Source organism: Centruroides sculpturatus, unplaced genomic scaffold, assembly GCF_000671375.1.
Source record: "Centruroides sculpturatus isolate CEXI.00-Female unplaced genomic scaffold, Cexi_2.0 scaffold126, whole genome shotgun sequence".
Lineage (NCBI taxonomy): Eukaryota > Metazoa > Arthropoda > Arachnida > Scorpiones > Buthidae > Centruroides > Centruroides sculpturatus.
This window is the reverse complement of record NW_019384298.1, coordinates 540458-568296: the sequence shown is the minus strand read 5'-3', so window position 1 is coordinate 568296 and position 27839 is coordinate 540458. Positions and strand designations below refer to the sequence as shown.

The window sequence follows — 27839 nt, the reverse complement described above, 5'->3', positions numbered from 1 at the left end:
CACATTGCATGTGATTTAGCAATCTTTTTTTTTTTTTTTCACGTGTAGTATAGAAATTTGTAATAAGATACATAATGCGGTTATAATAAAATACTGTGTGATTATTTTCATATAATTAAAATTAATATGTATTTATTTTTTAAAAATACAAGGGAAGCTGCATCCACCGCTTCTAATGACGGCACTCCACTGATTTATTATAACAATGAATAACTCATATAATCAATTTTAAAGAGGTTTTAATTTTTACATGTACATTTATTATTCTTTGGACTTTTTGAAAATAATTTATTTAATAACCTTCAAAAATTTTCATGGCACACCTATGATCCGCTCACGGCACACTGGTGTGCCATGATGCCATGACATACCAGTTGAAAATCACTGTCCTAGTGCAACATTTTTAAGTTTCTATGCATTCTGATTTGCTGTTTCTCAAAGTAAAATGCATTTGAAACTGGTAGATTTTCCAAATATTCTATTAGGAAAATCTGTAAAAATAAATACTTTTTACATATAATTCTTCAATCATTAAAATAAATTAAACAAATAAACTTAGTAAAAACAAAAATTAAAATTAAAAAAAGATAATTAAATAAATGCAATAAGTATAGTAATAACTGTTGTTTCTACTTTTCATTATAGAACAAATTTCCATATCCCTTCATCAGATCAGTTGTCTGGGAGCTGATCCAATCATTTACACCATACATAAGCTGTTTATTCGTAGAGCTGTTCAAAACAAATAAAGAGGAATGTTGACATCAGGCATTGTGTCTGCGTGAAAATGCATTATTTAACATATTCATTTTTACAACTGTTTTATGTAAATATGAATATGTTAAACAATATCAATGTAAGGATAAAAAACAGAGTTATTAATAAGTGATGATGCATGTTCATTCATAGCTGCTTGCACAAAAGATCACCTACAGTAGTTTTGGTGAACCTATTTCCATGTCTAGCATATAACACAAGCCTTGCCACCAGCAATTTTCATCTTTTTGTAAGGATTATAATCTGAATACAAATGCAAACTTTCTACACAAATGAGAAGCTGATTGATGATGTAAATTACTGGCTCAGCTCCCAGATGACAAGTTTCTATGATGAGGAGATACAGAAACTTGTTTCACACTATAACAAGTGTCTGAATTTATTTGAAAAAGTAGCAGTGACATGTAGCTAACTTTTGTTTATACTAAAACTGTTCTCTTCCTTTTATTTTTCTAACTGCTTGCCAATGGCAGTGGGCAGATCATCACTCAAGCACAAGAAACACACACCTAAGGTCTCTGGTTATCACAGACCTCCAAAAGTTAGCAGCTTCAAAAAGAGATACACTCTGCAAACCTCAGGCACAGATATCATCTTCATCTTCATCTAGATATTTAAAGATTTATTTTTAAGGAAATGATTGACTGATCAGTGTTGTTTTATTAAGTAATAAATTGATTTGATAGAATTACTTAGTATTTAGAACAAGATAACCTCAAAACTAAGTTGCACTTGGGGCCCTACTAGTGCTTGATCTGCCACTGGCCAGAGGTTGATTTTTAAATTGCTATTCAGAAATCAACCAACTTATACTAATGATTAGGATAATTTAAAACTATATATATAGTGTTGCTGTCTGTTAATGAATGTAGTAGATCAATTTTAAATTTTATTAATGTAAAAATATCAGGGCTGTGGAGTCGCGTAAAAATCTACCGACTCCGACTTTTCCTTACCATCCGACTCCAACTCCGTTTCATATACATAACAAGTTGGTAAGTAAAAAGGGAGTTGGAGTCGGTGGATTTTTTGACGACTGCGACTCCAGCCAAAACACCAAAACTCCACGACTCCGACTCCACAGCCCTGAAAAATATAGAAAATAAATATTTGGTAGAAAGTAAAGATTTGAACAAAATTTAGCTTAGTTCAATTATTTGTTAGTTGCTTTATTTTGTTTACAGCTATTCAAAATGCTTTACCGATGCAGAAGTAGAACAAACTGGAATATTAAATTTAATACTGTAATTTTTATGAGAGAATATAAGGAATAATCTGATATATATAAGCCATAAAAAGAGATTGAGAAATGTTTTTATTGAAGCTATATTATTAAGAGTGTGTCTTTTTTATTGTTCTCAATAATAAGTAGTAGAAAGATTATGAGAAAAATGGGTGGAACATGATGAATGAACAAAATATTACAACTTGTTTAAAAAACAAAAAATAAAGCATTTTAATTTACAAAATTATGCATTTTACAGTTAAAATTTCTCATGGTAAGTATACTGTTTTAAATCATACTACAACATACAAAAAGAAAAAAGTCTAAAAGAACTTATATCACTAAAATGTAAAGTTATGAAAAAATGGGTCAACAACCAGTGAATCAGAAAGTACTGAATTCTTAGGTTGGTATTATTTTTTGATCTTACTCATTCCTTTAAACTTTTCTTTATTCAGAGATGTAAATTTAAATGGTTCCCATAAGCAAAAAGGCAATATTTAGTTTGTTGTAGAGTTAGTTCATTAAACTGGAATTTTCTTAAATATCATATTTTATTTGTAGAAAAGGGCTGACAGAATTACAATTTAATAGAAATTAAAATACATCACAAATGGATACAAGTCCAATTTTGCTTGCCATGTCCAATCACCAGAACAACTATTTCCATTGCAGAGACAACCTTTCTTTAGAGGCTATGCCTCTGCACAAATATGCAAAACAGTTTAAAATGACAAGCAAAATTGGACTTGTATCCATTTGTGATGTATTTTACTTTTTATTAAATTGTAATTCTGCCAGCCTTTTCTACAAAGAAATATTATATTTTTAATTGTGTTGGGATTGTCACCTGCGGACATTTTAAACTGTTTTGCATATTTGTGCAGAGGCATAGTCTAAAGAAAGAAGGTCTCTGCAATGGAAATAGTTGTTCCTGGTGATTGGACATGGCAAACAAAATTGGACTCATATCCACTTGTGATGTATTTTACTTTTTATTAAATATCATATTTTAGTTGTTTGTTATAAATTACTTTTCCTCATTGATGAATATTATTTTAATTTTTTTAATACAATTCAAAGTAAATTTTTATATTTATGTTTTGTTTTGCTTTCAATGCAATTTTTTTTATTCTTCTAAATTCAAGACTGTTGTGATAGTTATATTAATTTTTTCAAGTAAAAATTGATATTCAAAGGATTCTTTGTTTTAGGTTGCCTGTGAAATAAAATATTAATATGCAATCTCTCTGTTAGTAATTGAGCTTAAAATAACACTATATTTTAGTGAAAGAATATAGATATATTTATATTAAATTGAATTTTAATCAGAAAATTATGTAATTACTGATGGTGCATTGACCATACTATTTATCAAAATGAATGTCTTTTTATTGAAATGATACAATTATACCAAAGTTTAAAAAAATTAATTTTGCGAGAAAATTTCAAAAGACAATTCAAAACAACAATACTTTTTGTTGTAGGCATCTGCTTAATTTTGAATCTACTTTCTTTAGAAAGTCTCTCAAATTGATACTGGTATATAAATTTTTATTTTTATATAAATGTATTTATGATGGAAATTGATTGTAGCAGATGATAATGACATTTAAATATGTTATATGTTTTAATCCAGAAATCTTAAGTATTTTCTTTGTTATTTGGCATTTATAACACCACAAGATATTGCTGAATAGTACAGATAGTAGTTTCAATATTAGAAGTGTAAAATATTAGGCTCTAATAATCTTTAATGAAAAACCATGAAGATGAAAGTATGGTTTAAAAAACTTAATAGTTCAAAATTGTTTTTCTTTTTACATTTAAAACCTTTTATTTTTGGTTGTGTGTTCCCCTATCCCTATTTACTCTGTTAAAATGACCTTGTTTAATGCTGTTTCGCTTAGCACTTTGTTGTCTAAGAATGCATCCACCATGTTAAGTGGGATCTTCCTGTATGTTCTATTGCACTGCTTTTTAGTTAGTATAACATAATAAAGTTGATACTTTTTATTTAGTTTAATACTGAAAAATTTGTCTTCTATTATCAACTTGTTTCTTTCTTATTCTATTCATAATAGAAGTATTGGCAATTTTTATCATTTTTAACTTTTTTTTTTCTTTTTGCTCTGTTTACTATTAATTATTTTGTAAACATGAATGTTTTTCCTAATTAGCAGAAATCAATATATCTAACTAAACATACATCATACATTTTTACAGAAATGTTCTTACTTACTTATTCCTTATTTAGTTTCTATATAGTTGTTGATAGGTGTGTGTGTGTGTAATAGTTGTTTAAAAATATAGAATATACAAATTATTGATTTTGTTTTTTTTGGGGTGCATTATTAAATTAATTAACCTGGTTAAAATTATGATATTTTTTTGGTATAAATTAAAATTATGATATTTGTTTCATGTTAATTTTAAAATTACAAAATTAAATAACAAAATATTCTATTTAATATTTTAGTTGAACCAGTAGTAACAGCAGAACGTTTTCGCTATGGTCAAGCTTTACAATACAACATGGATCTTCTTTGTCGAGTGGAGGCATTTCCATCTCCTTCAATAATCTGGATTAAAGATGGTGTTCAGTTACAAGATAATCAGCATTATCAAATATCTATATTTCCAACTGATGATGAATTTACAGAAACAACACTTAGAGTTATAACAATAGAGAAAAAACAATATGGTGATTATTTCTGTAAAGCAATTAATAAATTAGGTTCTGGTCAAGCCAAAATAGAACTTTATGGTAAGTAATTTTTTTATCATAGACACTTTTCTATTCTCCTTTTATTTATGTTAAAAACTTATTTTATAATATTGTCATAATGTTTAAATTACCATAATTTCATGTGGATGACCTTAGGTGGCATGTATATATCACAAAAAATTGCAAAACAACAATAAAACCTTCATATAACCCACCCTACCATATACTATAACTGAAGGATGGCATAAGTTCAAAACCCAGAAATTGGGACTTTGTGAGGTAGCATTATCATAAAAAATAGATAGATATCCAATAGGGTAGTAGCTAGACTAGAAATAAGTGAATACACCTAACTCTATTTTCACACTGTCTTTTTTTTTACACAATTTTGAAATAACACGGTCAAAGAAAAAACTGACATGATTTGAAAATTTAATAAAATAAAAAATGATTGTCAATGTGAGCAAATAAAATAAAAGGAAGAAAGAGAATTGACAAAACTAATTTATTAGTAAGGTTTTCAAGTATTGCATCATTCAGTTTTCTAGTTCATTATTGAAGTATCATTAGCTCATAACATTTTTGTCAGAATGAAGTGCATACTTAGGTTGTGCTATTAGGTGTATTAAAGAAGAAAAAGGTGCATATGACTTTCTTACCAGTTTGCAATAAGTCTAATTTACAAGATTTTATAAGTCTAATTAAAATATTTTAATTATAATTTTTATGGTAGATTACGAGTTCAAAATGTCTAAAATTACAAAAGAAAGGAAAAGCCATTTTATTAAAAACAAAAATAAAAATCTTGATACTGTCTTGCAAGTGGTGAAGGTTTAACAGTCCTATTAAATATAAAGGTACTCTTAGTGCTCACAATGCAAAAACTAGAACATGATCAGATGTAACCATTCATTGATCCATTGTCATTGATTGTATAAAACTAGCAATAGTTTTGAAGCAAACATATAGCACAACATATGCCACATATTGCACCAAAGATTACTTAAGGTGCACACATGAGATTGTGAGGATAGGTGTTGCATGGATACACAATGCCTATCACCTACTATTCTTATTTGACTTTTTCCAATACGAATCAGAATTTTTTGTAGAAATGAACAAATCAGGACAACATATGCCAAATATTGCTTTTTTCTGTTGCATTACTGTTTACAAACTACTATAGATATACATAAACAATCAAGCCCATATATTTTATAATAATCATTTTAATTTTTAATATTAATTAATAATTAATAATGGCTACTAAAATAAAATAATAATTAATAATTATGCTATTAATAATTATTTTAAAATTTTTTAGACTGTTAGACTGCTTCTTATACTAACATTAACTAATAATTACAGAAATTTATCTAATAATCATTAAATTTATTTCACAATAATAAAACAAATGAAATCAAAGCGATGACATTATCTTTTTGCTTCACTTTTTAAATTAACATTTGTATAAAATTTAAAATATTAAATAACTTTCAATTAGTGTGTGTATTAGCAAGAAATTAACTCCTGTAATTCAATTGAAGGCATTTATGAAGCATTTCAATTACATAAATTAAGTGTAAAAATAAATAGGCCTAAGTGAGATTTATCATTCTTATTTTATGACAAATTTCCTTTGTCTAGTAATAATAATAAAAGTAAAATTGGAAAAAAATTACCATACTTTCTGTAGTTCATTCTTCCTCGTTTTTCTAATTTAGAATTGAAAAGTTTTTTAATTGAAAAATATTAAACTAGTATGATTGATTATGGGATAATATCAATATTATATTAGTGCTAGTTAAAGCATTTTTAATCAAAATAATTATTGTATAAAAATTTAATTTTCTATTTCGCTTCTTGTATTTTGTATTAGACTGAAGGTTAATCTGCATCTTAATTGCAAGTATTCATTAAAAAATTAAATCTTAACCTATCAAAATTGGTCATGGAAATAAAAACATTGGAGAATATATTGTAAACATCTTGTGTCATTTCTCATGAACATATGAATAGATACAGTAATTACACTACTCAACAAACAAAAAGGAAATTTATGCAACTGATATTACAGTGGGTAAATAGGGGTTTATAAAGCATCTTTTTTACAAATATGGCAAGCATAATTTTCCAGCACATATATTTTGAGTTCTAGAATATAATTATTCAGCTTATATCAAACTGAAAAATTGTTTTATTTACATAAATATATATGAAATTACATTTTTGTCAATCTATTGTTGATAACTTTTTTGAAAATGATGATTTTCATTTATATTCCATGTCACGTTCTCTCATAAGGAACCAATAATAGTCTCCTGTCATTCCATGATCTCACCTGTCTTGATATCATGTTTCTATTGTCAGGATATCTTGATTGAACCTCTTCCCTTGCTCATCACTGATGTCACCCAAATTTTCAGGGAAAAAATTTAAATGCAAATGCAAAAAGTGTAGTTTAAGGAACATTCTACAACCCATTTTATTGTAGTTTTCAAGTAATTCTCCATGTTTTTCATAGTTTTCTGTTCTTCTATTGACCAAAAACTTACAACTCCTTAATAACTTTTTTGAGCAAATTGTGCATCCTGCAGTAATTTTCTGATTTCAGGTCTAACAAATATTCCTTCTTTAAGCTTTGCATCACCTAGTTTTGAAAAAATCTGTTTAAAGTATTTGAAAGCAGCATCTTCTTTGGCCAGTGCTTTTATGAAGGTTTTTATTAATTCAAGTTTTAAAGTGGAAGTAACAAGATTCTTTTGGGATCAACCAGAGGTATATTCTTTACATTAGTTTGACCTGGGATAAATTCATCTCTCTGAGGCCATTATTTTACTTTAAAATGATTGTGTTGCTCTACTATCCCAAAAACAAAGAAAACAATATTGGTAAAAACATCCTGAAGTCCCAGTAACAACCCTATAACTTTTAAGTATCCACATATCTGTATTTTAACATTAAGTATCTGCATCTGTAAGATCACAACTCAAAAACCTTACAAGCCAGGAAATTTTTAACTTCATTTTTTTGTTATCAAATAGGAATTAACAAAAACATCTTTTTTCCCACAGTTGCAAAATGACTGTTAACTAGCATTATTTGTCCATTGCATTAGTTGCCTGCTTAGTTGTAGTGTAAATGAACTTTAACTCATTATTGGATTTTAAATTTGCATATAATTCAGTTTATTGCATAATCCTCACCTTTCAAATTATCTTTCAAACAGATAATCCATGGGATATCCACATGAAATTATTATTATAACAAGTGTATATATTAATTGATTTTAGTTAATAGAATGATAAATAAATACTAAATTTACTATATAATTTATAGTATTTATTAAAGACCAAAATAAGGTTTTCTTTGATGTGAAATTTTATGTTACATTAAAGTAAATCACACACAATCTCAATTGATTTGAGATTTTCTGAACATATAGAATGAAATGAAAGTATGTTGTAAATATTAGTTTTATTACTATTTTTGAGAATATTTACTTCATATGAAAAGTAGGGATAAATTTGAATTATGCTTTATTAATTTTGTCTGAATGGTAGGTTTCAAATTTTTAGAACACATAATGTTAATCAGATATTAATGATGTGTTAAAGAATTAATTTTCTGAGAAAAAAATCAATAAAAATAGTATCTAATTTTGTGTGTACTGTAAAAGTTTATTTATAATAGATTTATATAGTTTGCATGATTTATATAGATTGTAAAAGTAAGATACAAAATTAAAATTTTCTGTTAATCCTTTTCTAAGCAAATAATCTCCTCATAATCCATTCATTATGAGTTTTGGCTTTTTTTGATAAAACCAATGAATCGTAAAATTGGCTGATTATTATAAACAACTTTATAATCATTGTAATTTCCAATTTTATGGATACTGTACATAAATAAATCCATAGGTTCTTGGAAACTGCAATGTTAAATGAAACAACATATAATGAAACCAATTTTATCACAGGCTAAACAATATAAACAAAATATAATTCAGTTAGTATTATCCTAGTTGGATGTATTTGCAACTTCCAGCATTTATTTTCCATCTCAGAATTAATTTTACTGTTTGTAAAGAAAATTCAACAATAGTAATTGTAAATTATTACAAATATACTGTACTTCCAGTTTTATGTACATACCGGGTGATTCAAAACTTGAGGTACAAACTTTTTGAGAAGGTAGAGAACATAAAAACAAATGATATTCACATAGGAATGCATGACCAGAAACATCATCCTAATGTGCTAAAGGGCCTAATAAAGATTTTTCGTTGTTTATTGTTTTGTCATTACTGCATCTTAACAAGATGCATTTACATTAGGATGGCATTTCCAATCATACATCCCTCTGTGAATATAGTTTGTTTTTATGTTCTCAGCCTCTTTTAAAGTTTGTACTCTGAGTTTTAAATTACTGTGTACATAGATTTAGAAACAACTTTTAATATCCAGTATAGAATTTATAGCAGAAGAAATATTTTTGACTAATGTAATTAGCTATCATCAGATTAATCTCATTAAAAGATATATTCCATGGTTCTATAATCTCAATTATATGTAATATATACTTTAAAAATTATCTAATCTTAAGAATTATATATTATTCTAATCAGTCTAGTTTTAGAGATGAAATCTACAAGCATTCATGCAGTCATTAAGCTGCCAACTGACCAAATATTCAATAAACCTTTTCCTGCAAGAGTTTTTGTTTTTTTGTAACACAGTGCACAACACAAAATTATTTAAAGCTCTTCTAGCATTTCTTGGTTTGTTATTTGTTAATGTTCTGTCATTTGTAAATTTGACTTCATAGCACTGCCTAAATAACATATCTTACTTTATATCTCATTTTTTATAAATTATAATAAATGTTATAGGCAGCTGAGTAAAGGCATTAATTTTATAAATGGTAATAAATTCATATTCATCATTTCTTTTTCATTTTATCCCTCAATAAATGAAATACTGTAAATCTTTTTCTAACAATTTAATCCTTTGATAGTATCATCTTCATATATGTTTATTTCTTACTTCACTTCACTACCAATTTTGATTATCTGATAAACTTTTTGAGAAAATTTATGGAAAAGTTTTCATTTCAATGGATTAGCTAAATATCTTTCTTACTTTCTCTTAGTGCCAACAAAGTAGAAATAGTGAAAAACTAAACAAAAAAGTCTTTCATAAAATGAAGTTCAGATCAGTTACAGTTGAGTAAAAGGATACATATTTCCAATTAACAAACATTAAAAAATTTAAGTTTAAAATATTGTATCTAGATTATTTAGATAGTATTTGTTAATTGAATTCAGATTTATAAAAGTTAAATCAAAGAATCAATTCAAAGAAATACTCAAAGATTATTAATAATAACTGAATTACATTGGTTTATAGTTTTATATGAAAATTATTTAATATAGAGTATAAAAATTAATATAACAAGTTTGTACATCTGAAATTGTTAAATTTTGATTATTTGGAGAAAGTTTTGTCCAGGCAATTCATACTAAGGGACCATCTATTAATTATGTGTCCAGTTTAATTGTGGAGGGAGTCACGAAAAGTACATCATTGTACACAATAGGGAGATGTCAAGGTTATCAATGTGAACATTTTTAATACAATTAGTGGCATATAAGTTTGTTGTTATGAGTCTATTTTGCAGAATTTTTTTGATTAAAATTATTTCTTCAATATTAATTGTACATGTAATTAAAGGGGATCATTGTATGCAACAGGGTAGGATAGGGTCAAGTGTGACTCAAAACTCTACCTAATTAATGGACAATCCCTAAGTATTATAATTATTATTATTATTAATCTAATTTTATATGAATGAAATGCATAAATTAATTTTTTAAGGTGAATACATTTTAAAAATTTCAAATTTATTATTTATTTTAAATGTTTCATTTAATATAATAAACACTACACAAATAACCAATATCCAGCAAGAAAAACTACAAGAGAGCAAATGTTTTCATCTGTATTGGATGGACATCATCAGACTAACTGACCTACAGCTACATTTGAACTGCAAAGAGTCACTTAGCTTGACTATTTCTGTTTAACATGGATGAAAATGTTTGCTTTCTTATAGTTTTTCTTGCTGGATATTAATTATTTGTATAGTGTCTATTTACATATACTCAATTTGAGTAGTTGAATTTAATATAATTTGCATCTATATATAAATCATAAATTTTCTTATTTACAGAAACACCACATGCTACTTGTCCTCCAGCTTGTGAATTGAGTTATCTTAGTAGTGGTAAATCAAGCATCATTGCCTCTAATATTTTAATTACAGTGTTTGTTTTAATTTTTAAAGTATATTAGAAAAAATTTTATAATTAAAAAAAGTAATTCCATCACATTAAAATTTCTGTGAACATATCATACAAATTCTTACTCATATAAGTTTTCTACAGTACCAGACCAAATATCTGGTTTCCAGAAATCTGGAATTCCCAAAAAACCAGCTGTTTTTGGAATTGGCATTTTGAGTTTGACAGATTGTAGTTGCCACATGGCCACTTTGTTTTGACTTTTGTGGGACACGTCTCACAATGCCAGTTCCAGTGTGACTGCTGGTATATTGTGTGTTAAAAACAGTTTAGTTCTTTAATTTCCATTGCTTATTTTACAATTTAAGTATATATTTGGTCTTTTCTTTATCCAGAAATCTAGACTGGTAGTGACCCATCCCAATCTTGCTGGATATTTGGTTCAGTACTGTATTATTTCGGTTAAAAATATAGTTTCAAATTTTTAACAAGTAACAATTGTAAAATATATATTACAAGCAGCAATTAAAAATATAAAACAGATTTTATAATGATAATTAATTATTTCTAGAATTGTGTTTATTTTAAAATATATATATATATATACAGTGGGTGATCATTTAATGAACAGTTTGGACTGCGAACAAATCAGACAATGAACACTTTCATGAAAGACTTTTATGTTCGGACAACGAACACAGTCTTGGAATGGATTATGTTCATTAACCGATCACTCCACTGTACTGTATTAGAGTTTTAATATCTGAAATTGGGATATTTGTATATTTATTATGTTATTATTTTGATGTATTCCTAAAAAACTGAAAAAATATTTTTAAATATTATGGTTGATCAGTTTTAGATGATCAATATCTTGCCTTAGAGTATTTTGTATTAATTAAATATTCATATTGAAGTGAACTTACATCCATAATTCTAAATTAATTTCTTTGCTTGGAATTATACTTAAAAACTCTTTAATAAAACAATTAGATTTATTACCAGATTTACTAGGATTATTTTTAACTTTTTTTAGTCCAAAAAAATGAGGGAGAAATAATAATTTATTGATTCAGTCTCAATTTCAGTTGTTAGATTCTTTGATATATGATCATTTACACTTAGATAGTTTTGAACATTGTCAAAATTATTTTTCTGCCACTCAGGGAATTATATGCTTTGTGCCTTATAATTACCCATTTAAATATATTCTAATTCAGTTCATATTAGGCCTCTATTAGCATAATTAGAAAGTACAACTTAATACCTATTTTATTATTAGGTATATTTTCATATTGTGATTAAGAACTAAGCTTTTAATATATAAAATGTATCTGAAATTTATAACCAGTGCTGTAACTAGCTTTTTGTGTACCCTGTGCAAGAATTTATTTTTGCCCCTCTCTTTATCAGGGGGAAAAATACAAAATAGAAATGATCAGTTATTTTTTAACTGTAACTAAAAACATTATGGATTACTGATCATTTTTTGAATACCCCATTTTAACATTCCCATTGTCTGCGCCCTGTGCCTGTGCACATCTTGCACCTTCCTAGTTTCGGCACTGTTTATAACTGTCATAAATCTTTACACAAATAATTATGATTAGATTCAATCATTATTTTTTTCTAACAATTTAATCCTTTGATAGTATCATCTTCATATATGTTTATTTCTTACTTCCTACTTTAATACTGTGTTAAATTCTAAAGAAATTAATTTTGTGTATAGGAAAGATGTTTGGTTTAAACTTAACAAAAAAAGCAGTTCAGAATTCTTTTCCTGACATAAGAATAAAGCAACTTTATTGATATGTAAAAAAAATTAATTTATACAAATCAAGTTGCAGAAATTGACTCTGTGAATTATAAAATTGTAATAAAAGATTGTCTGTGTAAATTTAATAAAATGATAAAAAAATTTGTAAAAATATTTTCTATGAAAATTTAAAAAAAAAATTATAAATTTGTACTGCTATGTATAGTATTGTGCCACTTTATAGATCTGATTTTTCATTGCAGATCTTAATTTCATAATATAATACACTAGTTTTATATTCAAGTATATAGAAAATAATTAATTAAATTGTTATATTAGAAAATGTTATTTTTTCCATAATTTCAAAATCATAAATCATGAAATAACATCAAAATCATTTTTTTTTTATGAGAAAGTATTGTTTTACTAGTTTATGGCAAATTTACACTGTTTAATTTTGCAAAGTAAAATTTAAACTTGCACATTAACTTTTATGTTTTTCAATTAAAAATTTTAGGATTATTCCAAAATTGCTAATCAATAATGTTTACAGAAATTAAGATTTTATATATTCATTAATTAAATACAGTAGAATCAAATAGTATGATTGCATTATAAAAGTTAGAAATGTGTTTTTAAAAGTGTGATTTTTATTTATTACAATATTGCCTTAAATTGACAATTTTTAATTCATTTTAAATTTTAAATGAAAGTGTTTTTTGAGTTTTTTAATAATGTCCTGGTATCATTATATAACAATTTGCAACATCTAAAAAATTAACATAAAATGAATGCTTTATATATATAGTTATAAAACATGAAGAATGTGAAGACTTTGTAAAATTCCTTTAAAAATGTTTTATTTACTGTACTGGTACATGACATAAAAAAGAGCGATTGATAAATATCTCTTTTTATCTCAAATATATACAAATTTATTAATTACCTTTTAGTACAATTTAAAACAAGGGTGTGTAAATAGCAAGCATATAAATATTTTCAGCAATGTTGACTGAGTTGGATTGTAACTTGTGCATCATAAAGCAAGTTAATAAAATTTAATTAATCGTAGAACTTATTAATAAGTTCTATTTACATGTAATTAAAAATTGAATAGTATCATACTAATGGAAGAATTATCAGATATGAAACACTAAATTTTTCATCAGAAATTTTATAAAATTAATTTAAAAATAAGAATAGCATAATGAATACATTTAGATAAAATGTTTAATTATTTCATCATTGCTTATATAATGAAACAATTCTTAAAATGAGAGTTTTAATATTGTGATTAAGAATGAAGCTTTTGGTATATGAAATGTGTCTGAAATTCATAACTATCATAAATCTTTAAACAAATCATCAATTAGATTTGATCATAATTTTATAAAGTAAAAGTTTCTTTTGATGATGATAATATTTATTTCTATTTCTGTTGTTTGAATTTCATTAGTTTAATAACATTTAATCAATTTCAGGCAATACTGTAATAAATTAGTTCTAACTTTAATGCATATTATTCAAAATTTCATGATTATTTATATTGTAAATTTTGGACTTTTTTTAGTCAGTTTCAATAACTGCTAATCAAATTGTGCCTTCTGATGCTTATATAGTATTTACTCATGTAACGGTTTTGATTATTGTTATGATTTTATGTTAAAAACTTGTTCCTGAAAAACTTCTAATTTGTGTATTAAAACAAGGCCTAATATTCATATAAAATTTTTTATCAAAGTCATTTTTATGCATTTTAAATAAATATAAATTTTATGAGTTTTATATAAAGAGCAATAATCATACTTGTGATACAATGCTTTTCATACAGTTAACTGATTATTAGGACAATTAAGCAATTAATACAGAAACTCAAGTTAAAATTGAGCATATACTTTGAGTTTATTTCATAAATGTTAAATAAATTATTATGAAATTAATGTATTACTTTCCAAAGATAATTAGCATGCAAGAAACAAAGTTATCTTTTAAGTTATATGACAAGATTTTTTATTATGCAAAATATTTAAATATGAATTTAAATAGTGCAATTACCATAAATTACAATTCATGACTGAGATNGTGGGCCTCTGAGAGTTTTTATAACAATTTCAAGGCATTCTTATAGCATACAATGGGAACAGAACTGCAATCATTTACAACCTGTCTGAGTCATAGTTATATATTGAGTTTTGCAGTAATCCGACAATTCTATCTGGGTGCGTAACTTCTCAACAACAAAAAAATCAATTCTTTTATAAGTGTGAATCGACTATATGCAATTTTATATACTTAAAATTAAAACTTATTTTTGTTAACGTGTAACGTGAAAAGAATTTCATAAAATTATATATGCGTGAAGATTCCGGAGGAAAACTCATCTTAACCTTTAAACCAAATAATACTAGTAAATAATAAATCTACTTAAGAATGATTGATTTATAGGATATAGCCTAATTAAATTTTTAAATTATAGATACTAATATAAAACAAAAAATCAATCAGTTGATATTGTCTTTTATGTTTTAATTCTGATTAGCAATTACCATAAATTACAATTCATGACTGAGATGATATTAGTGACTTAAGATTCTTTGTAAATTGTTTTGCTATCCAATATTATAATTTTAATATATTTTCATTTTTCCATTGATTTCAATTTCATTAATAGTAAACATATTGAATTTGTTCTGAATGAAATTATAATTTTACTTTGAGATGAAGGGATTTTGATTGATAAAATACATATAATCATTATTTAGTTTAATCTTTTCTTGTTCATTTACGAAACTGTATGAAAGGCTTTGTGTAATAAATATTGATTTAAACATATGCATTTTGATACAAAATTAAACTCTGCCTAAGAAGTTTTTCATCCTAGTTTTATCACCTCATGAATCAGATGTATTAATTTTAATATCTAGTTGTAATTTTAATACTACTTTGTCATAAAGACATATTACATTTGAGAGATAAATAACTTAATGTTCATTTGCAATAATTAATTAATGATCAACTTTTAATAATTTAAACTAATAAGAAGAGTCAACCATTTATACTCTTTTATACTGGCTTTAAAATTTTTATAAATGCTGTATTTTTCAAATGCACATTAAATATAATCTGAAAAAAGTATTTTTACTTGTAAATGCACAGAATTTAGAATAGAAACCAAAAATTTATATCTATATTAAATAGAACTTATATTGTGACTCTGTGAATTATAAAATTGTAATAAAAGATTGTCTGTGTAAATTTAATAAAATGATAAAAAAATTTGTAAAAATATTTTCTATGAAAATTTAAAAAAAAATTTATAAATTAGTAATATTTTGTGTATAGGAAATACACTGTAGTGACACAGTAACTTGTCGTGACTAGCTTGATTTGAATATTAATTTTCGCTTAATCCTGTCATTTCGTTAAAAAAATTCTTAACCTTTGCAATCGTGATTCCGTGCAAGCAAGAATATCGCTAAAAACTAAATAGATTACTTACTGAATTAGTTTCATTTTAATGAATATAGGAAATATAAAGTTATGTTTATATAAATATTAAGAAATGATGAATTAATTAGTGTTTGATTACAACTTAAAATTATTGTACATAGTCACATTGACCAAAATAAATTGCGTGCTAAGGAAGAGGCGTTGGAATTGTATGAAACTTTTTGTGCGAACATTATGACGATAGTAATAAGTGATTACAGTATCATAGCCAAGGAACAATTTCCTATGGAACAAAGATACAATTTAAAGGAAATTTCAGTACCTTGTAGTAGTAGTACTAGTCGAAATTTATGCGACAATGCAGTCAGGCTTGAAGGCATACAGGAATCATGCTTTTCGGCAGATTTGCCCTCGGATGTTGCAATTGCCACTCCAAATCCCTTACAGAAAAGTTGGCTTCAAATCTGATTCCACGATTGTTCAATCAACGGCTTATCTAGAGACTAGGCAGACCAACAAAATGTTGTAATTCCTAGGATACGATAACTATTGTGAAGTCTGGCATTATCTTGCTTGAAAACGGCTGTTTCGTAGCAGATTGCGAAGACAACATGAGGACAAGATTTCCAGAATGTACCGCTCATCGTCCCTCTTGTCACAACGTTTCACTGACTCATACGAGATAGTTCAGGCCAGCAAACCAGCAGTTGTAGGCAATTTGCAGCTCAATAATAAATGCAGGCTTGAAGTGCTTACCAGTGGTCCTTCATATTAACACGGTTCGTTCCGAAACAAAACCGAGATTCGCCGCTAAATGTTATACGTTGCTAGTCCGTGGCAATCTATGCTTCTACTGTGCAAACGAAGCCGACGATGTTGGGGTACTAATGCAGGAGGCATAGCGATCGCAGTGAATTCAAATTTGCCTCTTCCATTCGCTTGCTCAGTGATACGGGAAGAGAGAGGTTTCTGTGGCGAGACTTCCTCTTGTCTCTGGATGGACAAAAACGCCTTTGCAGCTGTCGTGCGTGTGTCATGATCAGACGATCACCTCTCCTGGTGATCTGTCTGGGCATTCAGAACCTAGCTACTGTATATGTGCGCCCTGACGTAACGGATGTCCCCAATACCAATTCACACTCAAGTGATAACTGTTTAGATGCCGGGAAATTTGGCGAAACGGTCATCCTACTTTTCTCATCTCAACGATGTGGCCTTTCTCAAACTCTGTCAGTTGTGCGTAATGTCTTTGACTGCGACATACTGCTGAGCATCATGCATACCTGTGTGTGTATATATATATATATATACAGGTATGCAAGGCATTCGAAGATCTCCAAACAATAGATACATTGAAAACTTAAACAGTGGGCCTCTGAGAGTTTTTATAACAATTTCAAGGCATTCTTATAGCATACAATGGGAACAGAACTGCAATCATTTACAACCTGTCTGAGTCATAGTTATATATTGAGTTTTGCAGTAATCCGACAATTCTATCTGGGTGCGTAACTTCTCAACAACAAAAAAATCAATTCTTTTATAAGTGTGAATCGACTATATGCAATTTTATATACTTAAAATTAAAACTTATTTTTGTTAACGTGTAACGTGAAAAGAATTTCATAAAATTATATATGCGTGAAGATTCCGGAGGAAAACTCATCTTAACCTTTAAACCAAATAATACTAGTAAATAATAAATCTACTTAAGAATGATTGATTTATAGGATATAGCTAATTAAATTTTTAAATTATAGATACTAATATAAAACAAAAAATCAATCAGTTGATATTGTCTTTTATGTTTTAATTCTGATTAATGTCTGAATTTGTTAACATTTTAAAAAAATCGTCTTTTTGCAGTTGACATTTATGTGAACGAAACAAATGTCACGCCAACATTCTCTGAGATAAAATCCATACTTTATTTCATTTTTTAAGTTATTACTTCAAACTTTGAAATTATTATTGCTTAGAAGAAAGATTTTGGATTGTTCTACTGAAAAGGAATATTTTTCTACTTAAAATCTTGCAAATTTACTGACGCGTTAAAGTGTATTCAGAAAACAAAAGCTTGTTACAAGAGGAATGAACTTTGACAATTCAAAATAACACCCTCTGACCTTTACGATCTTTCGCTTCCATTCTCAGCTTTGATTAGTAGACAAGAAATTCAGGAACTAGAATATTAACCTAGAGAATCTCTTCTCACTCTATAATTAACAGAAAATTATAACATGTACAGTACCCTACGATGGTATGATAATTTAGAATCAAAATTAATATAATAGCATTTATATTAAAACGTATTTAGGACAATGTTCATAAAATCATTACTGCGCCATTTTATATTTAACACAATATGCATATATTATGTAGTATAATATTAAAACTGATGATAATTCATTCGAGTTTATGGGAAATTAATGGATATTTTAATGTATTTTCGTTACATTAATTACACTATCTCCATACACTGAAGATATAGCCTATATAATTCTTTGGTTCAGTTAGTTTTTTTCTTTGTCTTTCTCTGTGTTTATTATATATAAGAACCCGTCTTTCAGATATCGACAGAGGTTGGATTACTTATCTTTCTCAGACACTCGGTATATTTTAAAAATACAGAAAAGTATTAAAAAATTGTATTGTGCGCTTAAATAAGAAAATTTGACAAAAAAATAAAGTTTTTCCCCCTTAATACGTAAGAAATGAATAATTTATAACAAATATTTTTGAGGCACCGAGTTAAATGGTTTCGCTGGCTCCCCTGTGAGCAGGCCTGATAAGAAATATTTTTTAAATTTTTCTTGTATTTGTTTGAAATCATATTTTGTATATTTTTGTTAATATTTATTTTAATTTTTATCAATATCTTAATTTTTCTTTCATTTAAAGTGTTTTTTCTCTTTAACTGATATTGGTGTAAGGGAGTAAAAACAGATGTCACGCCATATTACTGCAGATTTTTAAAAAATTCATGCAAAAAAAAAAGAGAGAAATTTTATAAATTAAATAAAGAATCACAAGTACAGACAATTATAAAAGTTTTCCATTATATTTAGTTTAAATTAAACCTTAAATTTCCTTATTATAGTATATTAATTAAGCATAACAGTATGACAATATAATATCACGTATTTATCGTAACTGTAACTATCGACTGAGTAAATTCCAATAATATTATATTTATATCAAGAGCATTCAATGTATAATAATGTTCATAATCTAAATATGGAACGATGCTAATGAGTTTTATTTAATAAAATAATAATAAACTTATTCCTGAAAACTTTTTAATTTTCTTAGTAATAATATATTTATTTGTAAGAAAATAATTTTCTAATAAAGTCTTAATAAAGTAATTTTCTTTGGTTATAAAAATCGAATATAATAATTGTGCTTTAGAATTAAATTAAAATGATTATTGGTATTTTATTTTATGCTATGTGCTACAAGAGATTGCTTAAAATAGTAAGAAAAAATATGGCGTGAGAAATATGCAAATCTGGCAAGTTTTGAAATTCGGAAACAGCTTTTTATGCAATTAGAAATTCTAATAAAACCATTGATTAGAATGGAGATATTAGAAATATATTGATGAATTCGGCTGTAGATGTTTCATTACATTTAGTAAAAAACAAAAGAATAATTCTGAAGTAGAAAGTGGAAGATTTTATTCCGATGAATTTATCGAAAGCATTCCAAATAACGAAAGGTCAAAGTTTTCTAGAAAAACTAAAATTAAATTGACGTGAAAACCTACTAAGAGTTGTAGTGACGCAATACAATTGGAAATAATGAAAGTAATCAATCTCCATCACAGTTCACGACGAGAAAGAATTTAAATTTGTATAAATAGCAAACAAACTTTTTTCTTTTGAAAGTTCACAAATGCTTATCTAAATCACGGTCTACTGCGTTTGTATTGTTAATTGTATTGTATTTCTGTTGGGAAACACAGAGTCTACACATATTAATTCCCTCTATTTCTTTGTTTCTTGACAGTGAATAAATTATACGTAGTTTTATGTCCATGTAATATATTTAGAAAGATCATTGCACTCTTACGTGAGTTTAAATCTTTGCCATTTTACTTTCGCATATCCAATTTCTCTACTCTTTGCCATGAGGGTGATTTTTTTTAAAAATATATTACCTAATCATTTCAAAAATAGTGTCAAAAATCCATATACTGTAACTCATTGTTCCTAAATTAATCTATTATGCTTTTTAACGTGTTTTCGTGTAATGAAACTAATAATAATACAAAATGGTGTGTTTATTTAAAATTTAGGAGGTATTAATAACTTAATACAAAAGAATTGCTGATTTGAATTGAGCTAATTACATAAACAAGTTTATTTCATTTTAGCTAACTATAAAATATATTCAAATAATAATATGAATACATTTTTAGATTCTATTAGATATATTTTTAGAAATAAAATAAAGTTAGAAAAAGTTTTCGATAGACTTGTTTAAAATATAGGCCTATATATAATCAGTACTTTATTATATTTATTATCTCGGGAAAAATCTTGTTGAGGATTTTGTATTACGTTAAATATAGAGACAAGGATGCATCTGGAAGGAGCGATCATCGCCATTGTTGATAGGAGCTTCGTTATTTCTTTAGTGTTTATATTTTAACATTTTTACAGGGCTGCAATTATGATGTAACTGGGGTAAACCAAAATATCAGCGCTCCCTCTCTTAATCAGGAAGTTTGGGACTTTACGTGATGACTGATGAGTCAGTCCGTCTTTCCCCTTATAAACCCTTTCTTCTCGACGATAAATTATCATTTATGGTATATTTTTCAAATAATTTCCCACCCGTTCCTTGCCCGATGCTCAGGGCACAAGTCCCACTTCTCAGCGTTAGTTGCGCCTCTGAATTTTAATATTACTTTTCAATTTTCTTGTTTTTGGGCTGTAATTTGAAAAAAATTGTAGACCTATAAATTCCCACTGCCTGTCTGTCTTTCCTTAATCTCGAGAATAGTGTTAGATAGATGAAAGTCAAAACCAGATATGGAAAGCTTGGGGGCGGGAGGTCCCGATTAACTGTTTATGGGCATCCGGTATAAACAAGAAGTAACGTAATTTTAATTCAAAATTTTTCCCTGAATGAAGTTACATACGATTCTGTTGTTATCAGGAAAAGTATGATTTACAGGAGCAAGAGACTAATAATTTGAGATGGAGAATATATATTTTAAATTAAATAAATTAAGAATATGATTAAAAAATTGCATCTTTTTTGGCTCGTTATATTGTAAGTTTGTGTATTTTATTTTAAGTAATTATTAAAGAAATTAAACTTTTATACAGGCCTTTGTTTATTTTATTACACGAATTTAAAATCACTTCCTGAATTCTTCTTTGACTATAAAAGTGCATGTTTATAATTTCTAGTAATATAAATAATAAAATAAGTTTCTTAATCGATTTTTTTACATATATTGAATATCAAAAAAACATTTTAAATACTGTGAGAACAAGATACAGGATACATAGTTTATTGTTCGTTAACCTCACTTCAACATGTTATGTCTGAGTTTATATAATAAAGACGTTGACATGCAAAATTGCTGAAGTAGTGACAACTTTCAAGTTTCTTATATTTAATTTTTTTTTGTTTTTTTATTATTGAAATAACTAAGTTATAATTTTATTTCCACTTCCTTAAATTCTTTCTTAAAAAATTGAAAGTGTCTACACTTAATTTTAATTAATCTTATTAAAAATCAGTTATTACATGGTGATTGCATTAATAAAAATTTTAAGCAGTTGGCTGTTTATTAATCTAAATGTAAAATAATTATTTAATATTGTTTAGTAAACTGTGACCGTGTGTTTATATTGCACAATACAAAGTTTATGATTATTTGAAAATATAAATTTTTATTACATTATTAAAATAAATATAATTTGTAAGTTTTAGTTAATAAATACTGTATTTAGATTTATAGGCTTATAATAGTATAAAATAAGTATTTTATATTGCGTACTACTATTAATAAAAATATCTGGAGTAAAATATATTGCATTGAATTTATACAGCTTAATAGGATTTGTATATTTTATTAGAGATAAATTTTTTTTCTCTTCCAATATTCATCTCCAACATCAAAAATATAATTTCTCATCACATTTATTTCTACAATATCAAATTATTTTTCGTTATTTAATAAAGAAAACTTATCTTAAAACATCTTATTTAAACTGTAACTGTAGAGCAGGATTTACACGTAAGTTAAAACAAACTGCAGTTAAACAAACAATCCTCATTTTCTCATTGTCCAAGGTTGCAACTTAGAATCACACGTTTTAAAATTTATTATTGTTTAATGGAAAGGGAATTCTTGTATTATAGGTAGAATCAAAACAAAACTAAATTCGACCGTGTTTAATTTGAATTGTAGAGTATAAAACCCGATAGACTATACACAAAATTTGAAATTTCTCAAGATATGAATACTGAAGAATTAGTGAGATAAATCATTTCAAAAACTATGTAACATTGTTATACGTTACATGTGCCACATTATTACAATTGAGTAACGAGCAGTAGCGGATTGAGGCCTCTTATGGGCGCAGTTTCAATAGTTGACTAGGTTTTAGAAGATCTAAGAACTACTTACGAAGATTGTTTTTAGCAATTCGAATTATTTTATTTCATTAATAATGGCTATATCTATCTATCTCGAGAGAATTTTTGCTTCGAATACAGCAGCTTAAAAAATTTTCCTCTACCATAGGTGCGCAAATGAAAATAAGTTTCTTAGTTGATGGATAAGTCTCGATAGCCTTATTTCACGTTTCCCAGATCTCTCTCCTCCAGATATTTTATGTGAGAATCAGGTTAATGCAAAGAAGGTTACTGGCATTACAGTGTTCAAATACTGGATAGTGGGAGTAGTATCCTCAGTCTCCCAAGATATTCTGCCAAACACTTGACTGGTTTTATTTGTTAATGGCAAAGCGACACATAACCGATCTAGCCAAGGGGAATGCCTCTTTTATGGAAAACTGGCCCCTATTTAGGTGTTAGGCTATTCACGTGAAGAAAACCGGAAAACTCCAATGACAGCTCCCTGACAAGGCGCAAACTCACGACCAACTACCAGGATTCAGTGGTTTTATCCACTCGGCCACTGGTGAGCCACGAAACACTTAACAAGAAATAAACTGTACAGTACTTAAGATATTTTTGTTGAAATATATTAAATCTCTTAGATGCCTGTCGCTAAATGAGTAAATCTTTTTGAGTTAGGCTATTTTATTTGCTGGAAAAAACCATGATCACATATTGTTATGGTTTATTTTTCTTAAATATGTTAATCTGGTCAATATTTAAATGGTAGACATCTTGTATTTTAATTTCTATACAATACATTTTAAATTATCATCTCAGAAATAATTCTCGTGGATTTACTTTTATTATTTTATACAAGAATACCTCGACTTACGCTACCCCGACTTACGCGAACCCGGAGTTACGCGATTTTCAAATCTCGTCGATTCGTCTTTCGTTTGAGCGCCACGCAACTCTTGATTACTCACTCCCCCCACACTATTGTTCAGCTTATATGTTCGGACGTGTCGCGCGGAATCGACGCATAGCTACAATTTATTTTGTGTTATTTATTTCTGTGTTTGTTATATCTACGGAGACTTGAGAGACTCTATGTGGTGATTTCTTGTAACCGTAAACGAATCAAAAGACGAGATAAGATTAACGAGAACATTCACTAGCTTACATACATCCGACTTGGATTTTACGCAAATTGCGAAATTATACCTCGACTTACGCGGTTATCGCTCGGTCCCACCTATCGCGTAAGTTCGGGGTATTACTGTATTTCTATTTATATTATTATTACTGTTTATTGCTGCATAAGCACTGAAGCAAGTCATAGAAAACATTTTAAATAATACCTGCAATTTTTGCGTAATATTTTTCACAATGTGGAATTATTTATAGCTGTCAAATGAGAGATTTTCGTGCTCAGAACGTATCCTGGTTTTGTTGTTAAACTTACAAATTCATTCTAGAAATTTTTAAAATTTATCATAATTTTGTGGAAATGGAAACTATTCAGATTGTTCATATTTATGAGTTTTGTTCTTGAATATTGAAGAATTTTGCAAAACTTTTAAAAGGAAGTAGAACTGAATATTCATAACTATAAATTAAAAGAACAACAGATATTTTTCGAAAATAATTTCCGTAACTTTAAGAATTTATAAAGATCGTTGATTGGTTGGCTAATATATTATTCCTAATATTGGATAATACGACAATGAGGGGATGCCTTATGGGAGAACTTCTATGGGAAAGTGGTCCATATTTAGGTTTGAGACACGCGAAGAAAACCAAAAAAACTCCACCTGATTAGCGATTTATAAAAACTTCATTTTTGAATTTAGTAGCATAATTATCAAATAAAAAAGATTTGTCAATCGGCAAAATAAAAACTAAAGAATACATTCAGAAATGTATTCATCACTCTTAAAATATTGCTTTTATTAAATGTGATTTTTATTATCATAAATTAAATTATGCAATAGTTTGTAAAATATTCTTTGGATCGTTCAATTAAAAATAAAACGTTTTATAAAGAAAAAAAGTATTCCACGAAACAGAATTACATAGGTAAGATGATTGTTACTTTTAAACAAAAAATTACCAGTAGTAATAACTAAAAAAATTTTTTTTCATACTAATCTGAGTATGGAGTGATTTGAATCAATTTAAATGGGTGAAATAGATAATTAGAATTTATCCACAGAACGCGACAATAAAAATAATAACCATTTGTGCTTTTATTTTAGATTGGAGCAAGACCTAACCCAATGTGAACAGGCCAGGTAGTCGCTAGAGATAATTACACAGGGTTCGGGGATTTGGTTCCTCAGAAAGCTAAATGGTCCCAAGAAATTTCCGAAGTAATAAAATCAAAGTAAAATTCTTAAGGCCAATACAGAGGACCTTAGGTCCTTAGTTACACAATTATGATAAGGAACAGGGTTTTTATTTTTATTTTTACTTATTTTTGTTTTTGTCTCTGTTTTGTGAGCACTGAGGGTCTTTTTTGTACCCGTCATGTAAAAAAAGGTGTTCTTGAATTGTTCTGTTTTAAACTGTTTGAATGCAATGAATTTGTTTTGATGCGTTTGTGTTTAATTAGTTCCATTATGATGATTGAAAAGCATGCGATCCGTTTCTTCCCGTGTGGAGATGGATTGTTTGACAATATATTTTGAAATGTCAATATCATCACTCCTAATAAATTTAGGTGTTTGTGAATTATGGTTTTTCAATCATTAGTTGTGATACTTTTTTACAGTGCGGTTAATTTAATTTTTCCTGTTATAGTTTTTTGACAATAAGTGATTTTACTGAACTGCTTCATTTTATCCCAACTCACTATAACTTTGTTGAGACTTGCCGTAAGACTGTTTATTACTTTAAACAATAGGACTTATCTAAAACGCTTCCTCTACAAAATAAAACGGACCAAACGGAAAATGGATTGTCGTTTTAGACAGGTTTTACTTCAGAATTTTTCAGTGCAACAATCTTTTTATCATAGATTTCATCCCAATTGTAAAATTTATTCTTCTCCAACTTAAATATTTTCATATTTTCATTAACTTTAAAATACAAACGTAGACAATCCGAATGGCATTTTCTATTGTCCTTTTTTCATACCAGGAACTCATCTAAAATGCACAGAGGCTCGACCGTTTATTTGATGCTGTAGTTTCAGCAAATTATGTGAAAAACAAAAAAGTTTTGTCATTTGTCAAAAACAATTTTTGTCCTGAAAGATAAAAATCGAGCTTCAGTATGTCTTACTTGTTAGATGAATTCCTGTTGTGAAAAAAAGGACAATATAAGATTAATTAATTAGGAATTGTCTTGTGATGTTCCTCTTGATGACACTCTTGTGGCCCTGCGAATCTTCGTTAAAAAAAAGTCTTAGGCCAACTTACACACCAAAACTTTCGCAGTTGTCTGCAGCTCTTCGTCCCTGTTGAATTGTTTTCTTCCAAGAACTTCTTCAGATGTAAGTCAAGTATACAGATACTACTAATGATCGGGACTATACGGCAGGCGTTGAAAGATTTTCCGCTTGAATTTAGCAATTCCTGTGTGCTACGGGAGGAATGTGTCGTACATTACGTGAAGAAAAATTACTCTATAGCTCGGTAGGCTACATCTTTTGTTTTGAATAATGAACCGTAATTTTTTCAGCATTTCATAATAACTTTCGGAGCATATTGTTGAATTGTATTTAGCCTAATAGAAAATCATAAAAACACGAATTTGTCATTTTGTAGTTATAAATACTTTAAAATAAACTCAGCAACAATTCAATGAACAGCAATTCTATTACCGTAATTTTTATGCAATAATTTTATCTCTAACGAGAGCAATATGGCGATAAATTTAGTTTACCTGACTGTGAAAAGATTAGGAAATTGTTATAATATTAAGGATGTAGCCATGTATATAGTTTTATCTTAAAAATCCAAAACGTTTGAAAAAAATTTAATGAGTTTATTTTACAGATTCGTTTAGTAATAATGAAAGGAAAACATTTTATATCATGTAATAAACAATCATTTTCCTGTTTATTGTATACTAAAATAGCACAACACTGCTGTAATTATTAGAAAATTTGTTAAAAAATTACTAAAAATAATTAAGCATTATTAATAATTTTTGTTGAATATTATTCACAAGTAATATTTGAATAGAATTTTGAATGATTTTCTAAACTTTTACGATAAAGAACTCTAATTAATAGAATAATTTTAATTAAAATATACGTTTTATATTACTGATCATATTACAAGGATATAAGATTCAATTTTATAAATAGATTACAGATAAAACATTCTATATATTTCTATATATAAATATATATTTGTTATGTAATATTTTTTATAAATAGCTCTTTTCGTTTTACAAATCGTAACGCATTTCGAGGAAATAATGAGAGAATTCTATACACATCCTCCCCTAATCGTAACATATAAGAGTAAATCGGCTTATCTAAAAGTTAAAAAGCTATTCATAAAAATCCTTTTATTATATATTTATTATAGATAAGTTACATGTTTATGTCCTGCAAAAGTACTGCGATTAAGAAATCGAGTTTTTACCATAAAATGGTTACTCTATATTAAATATATTTATTCACCAGTAGCTGAGTGAATAACATCACTAAACAGGTCGTGGGTTCGCGCTTCACCAATGGACTGATCACATGGAATTTTCGGATTTTCTTCATGTGTATAACACCTAAATGGGAACCAGTTTACAATACAAATCCTTCGAAAGACATTGCCCATGCGTTGTGTTTTCTTATTTAAGTATTCTAAAAGTATTTGTTTGAATTTTCTCTTCTTTAACTCTTGTATTTATATAAAATAAATAAATTTGGAAGATAATATTTTAAACACTAATTCTTAATTCTTATTTGGTAGAATAAGTTTAAGTAATTTTACGATAAATATTAATTTTTGAACATTTTGTCCATTAATGAAAAGAGTTTGTCGCGATTAAATTTTTAAGT

At 27.3% G+C, this 27839-nt stretch overlaps 1 protein-coding gene across 1 annotated transcript in view; it reads left to right on the top strand.

Moving 5' to 3' along the window:
* The window catches only part of LOC111630247 (lachesin-like), a 29940-nt gene extending 18002 nt beyond the window's left edge, over positions 1 to 11938 (top strand). The window contains exons 6-7 of the mRNA XM_023374359.1: positions 4482 to 4769; positions 10962 to 11938. Of these exons, the coding sequence (XP_023230127.1) occupies positions 4482 to 4769; positions 10962 to 11083 (410 nt within the window). The 3' untranslated portion in view covers positions 11084 to 11938. The remainder of the gene's footprint in view (positions 1 to 4481; positions 4770 to 10961) is intronic.
* Positions 11939 to 27839: the final 15901 nt, after the last annotated feature.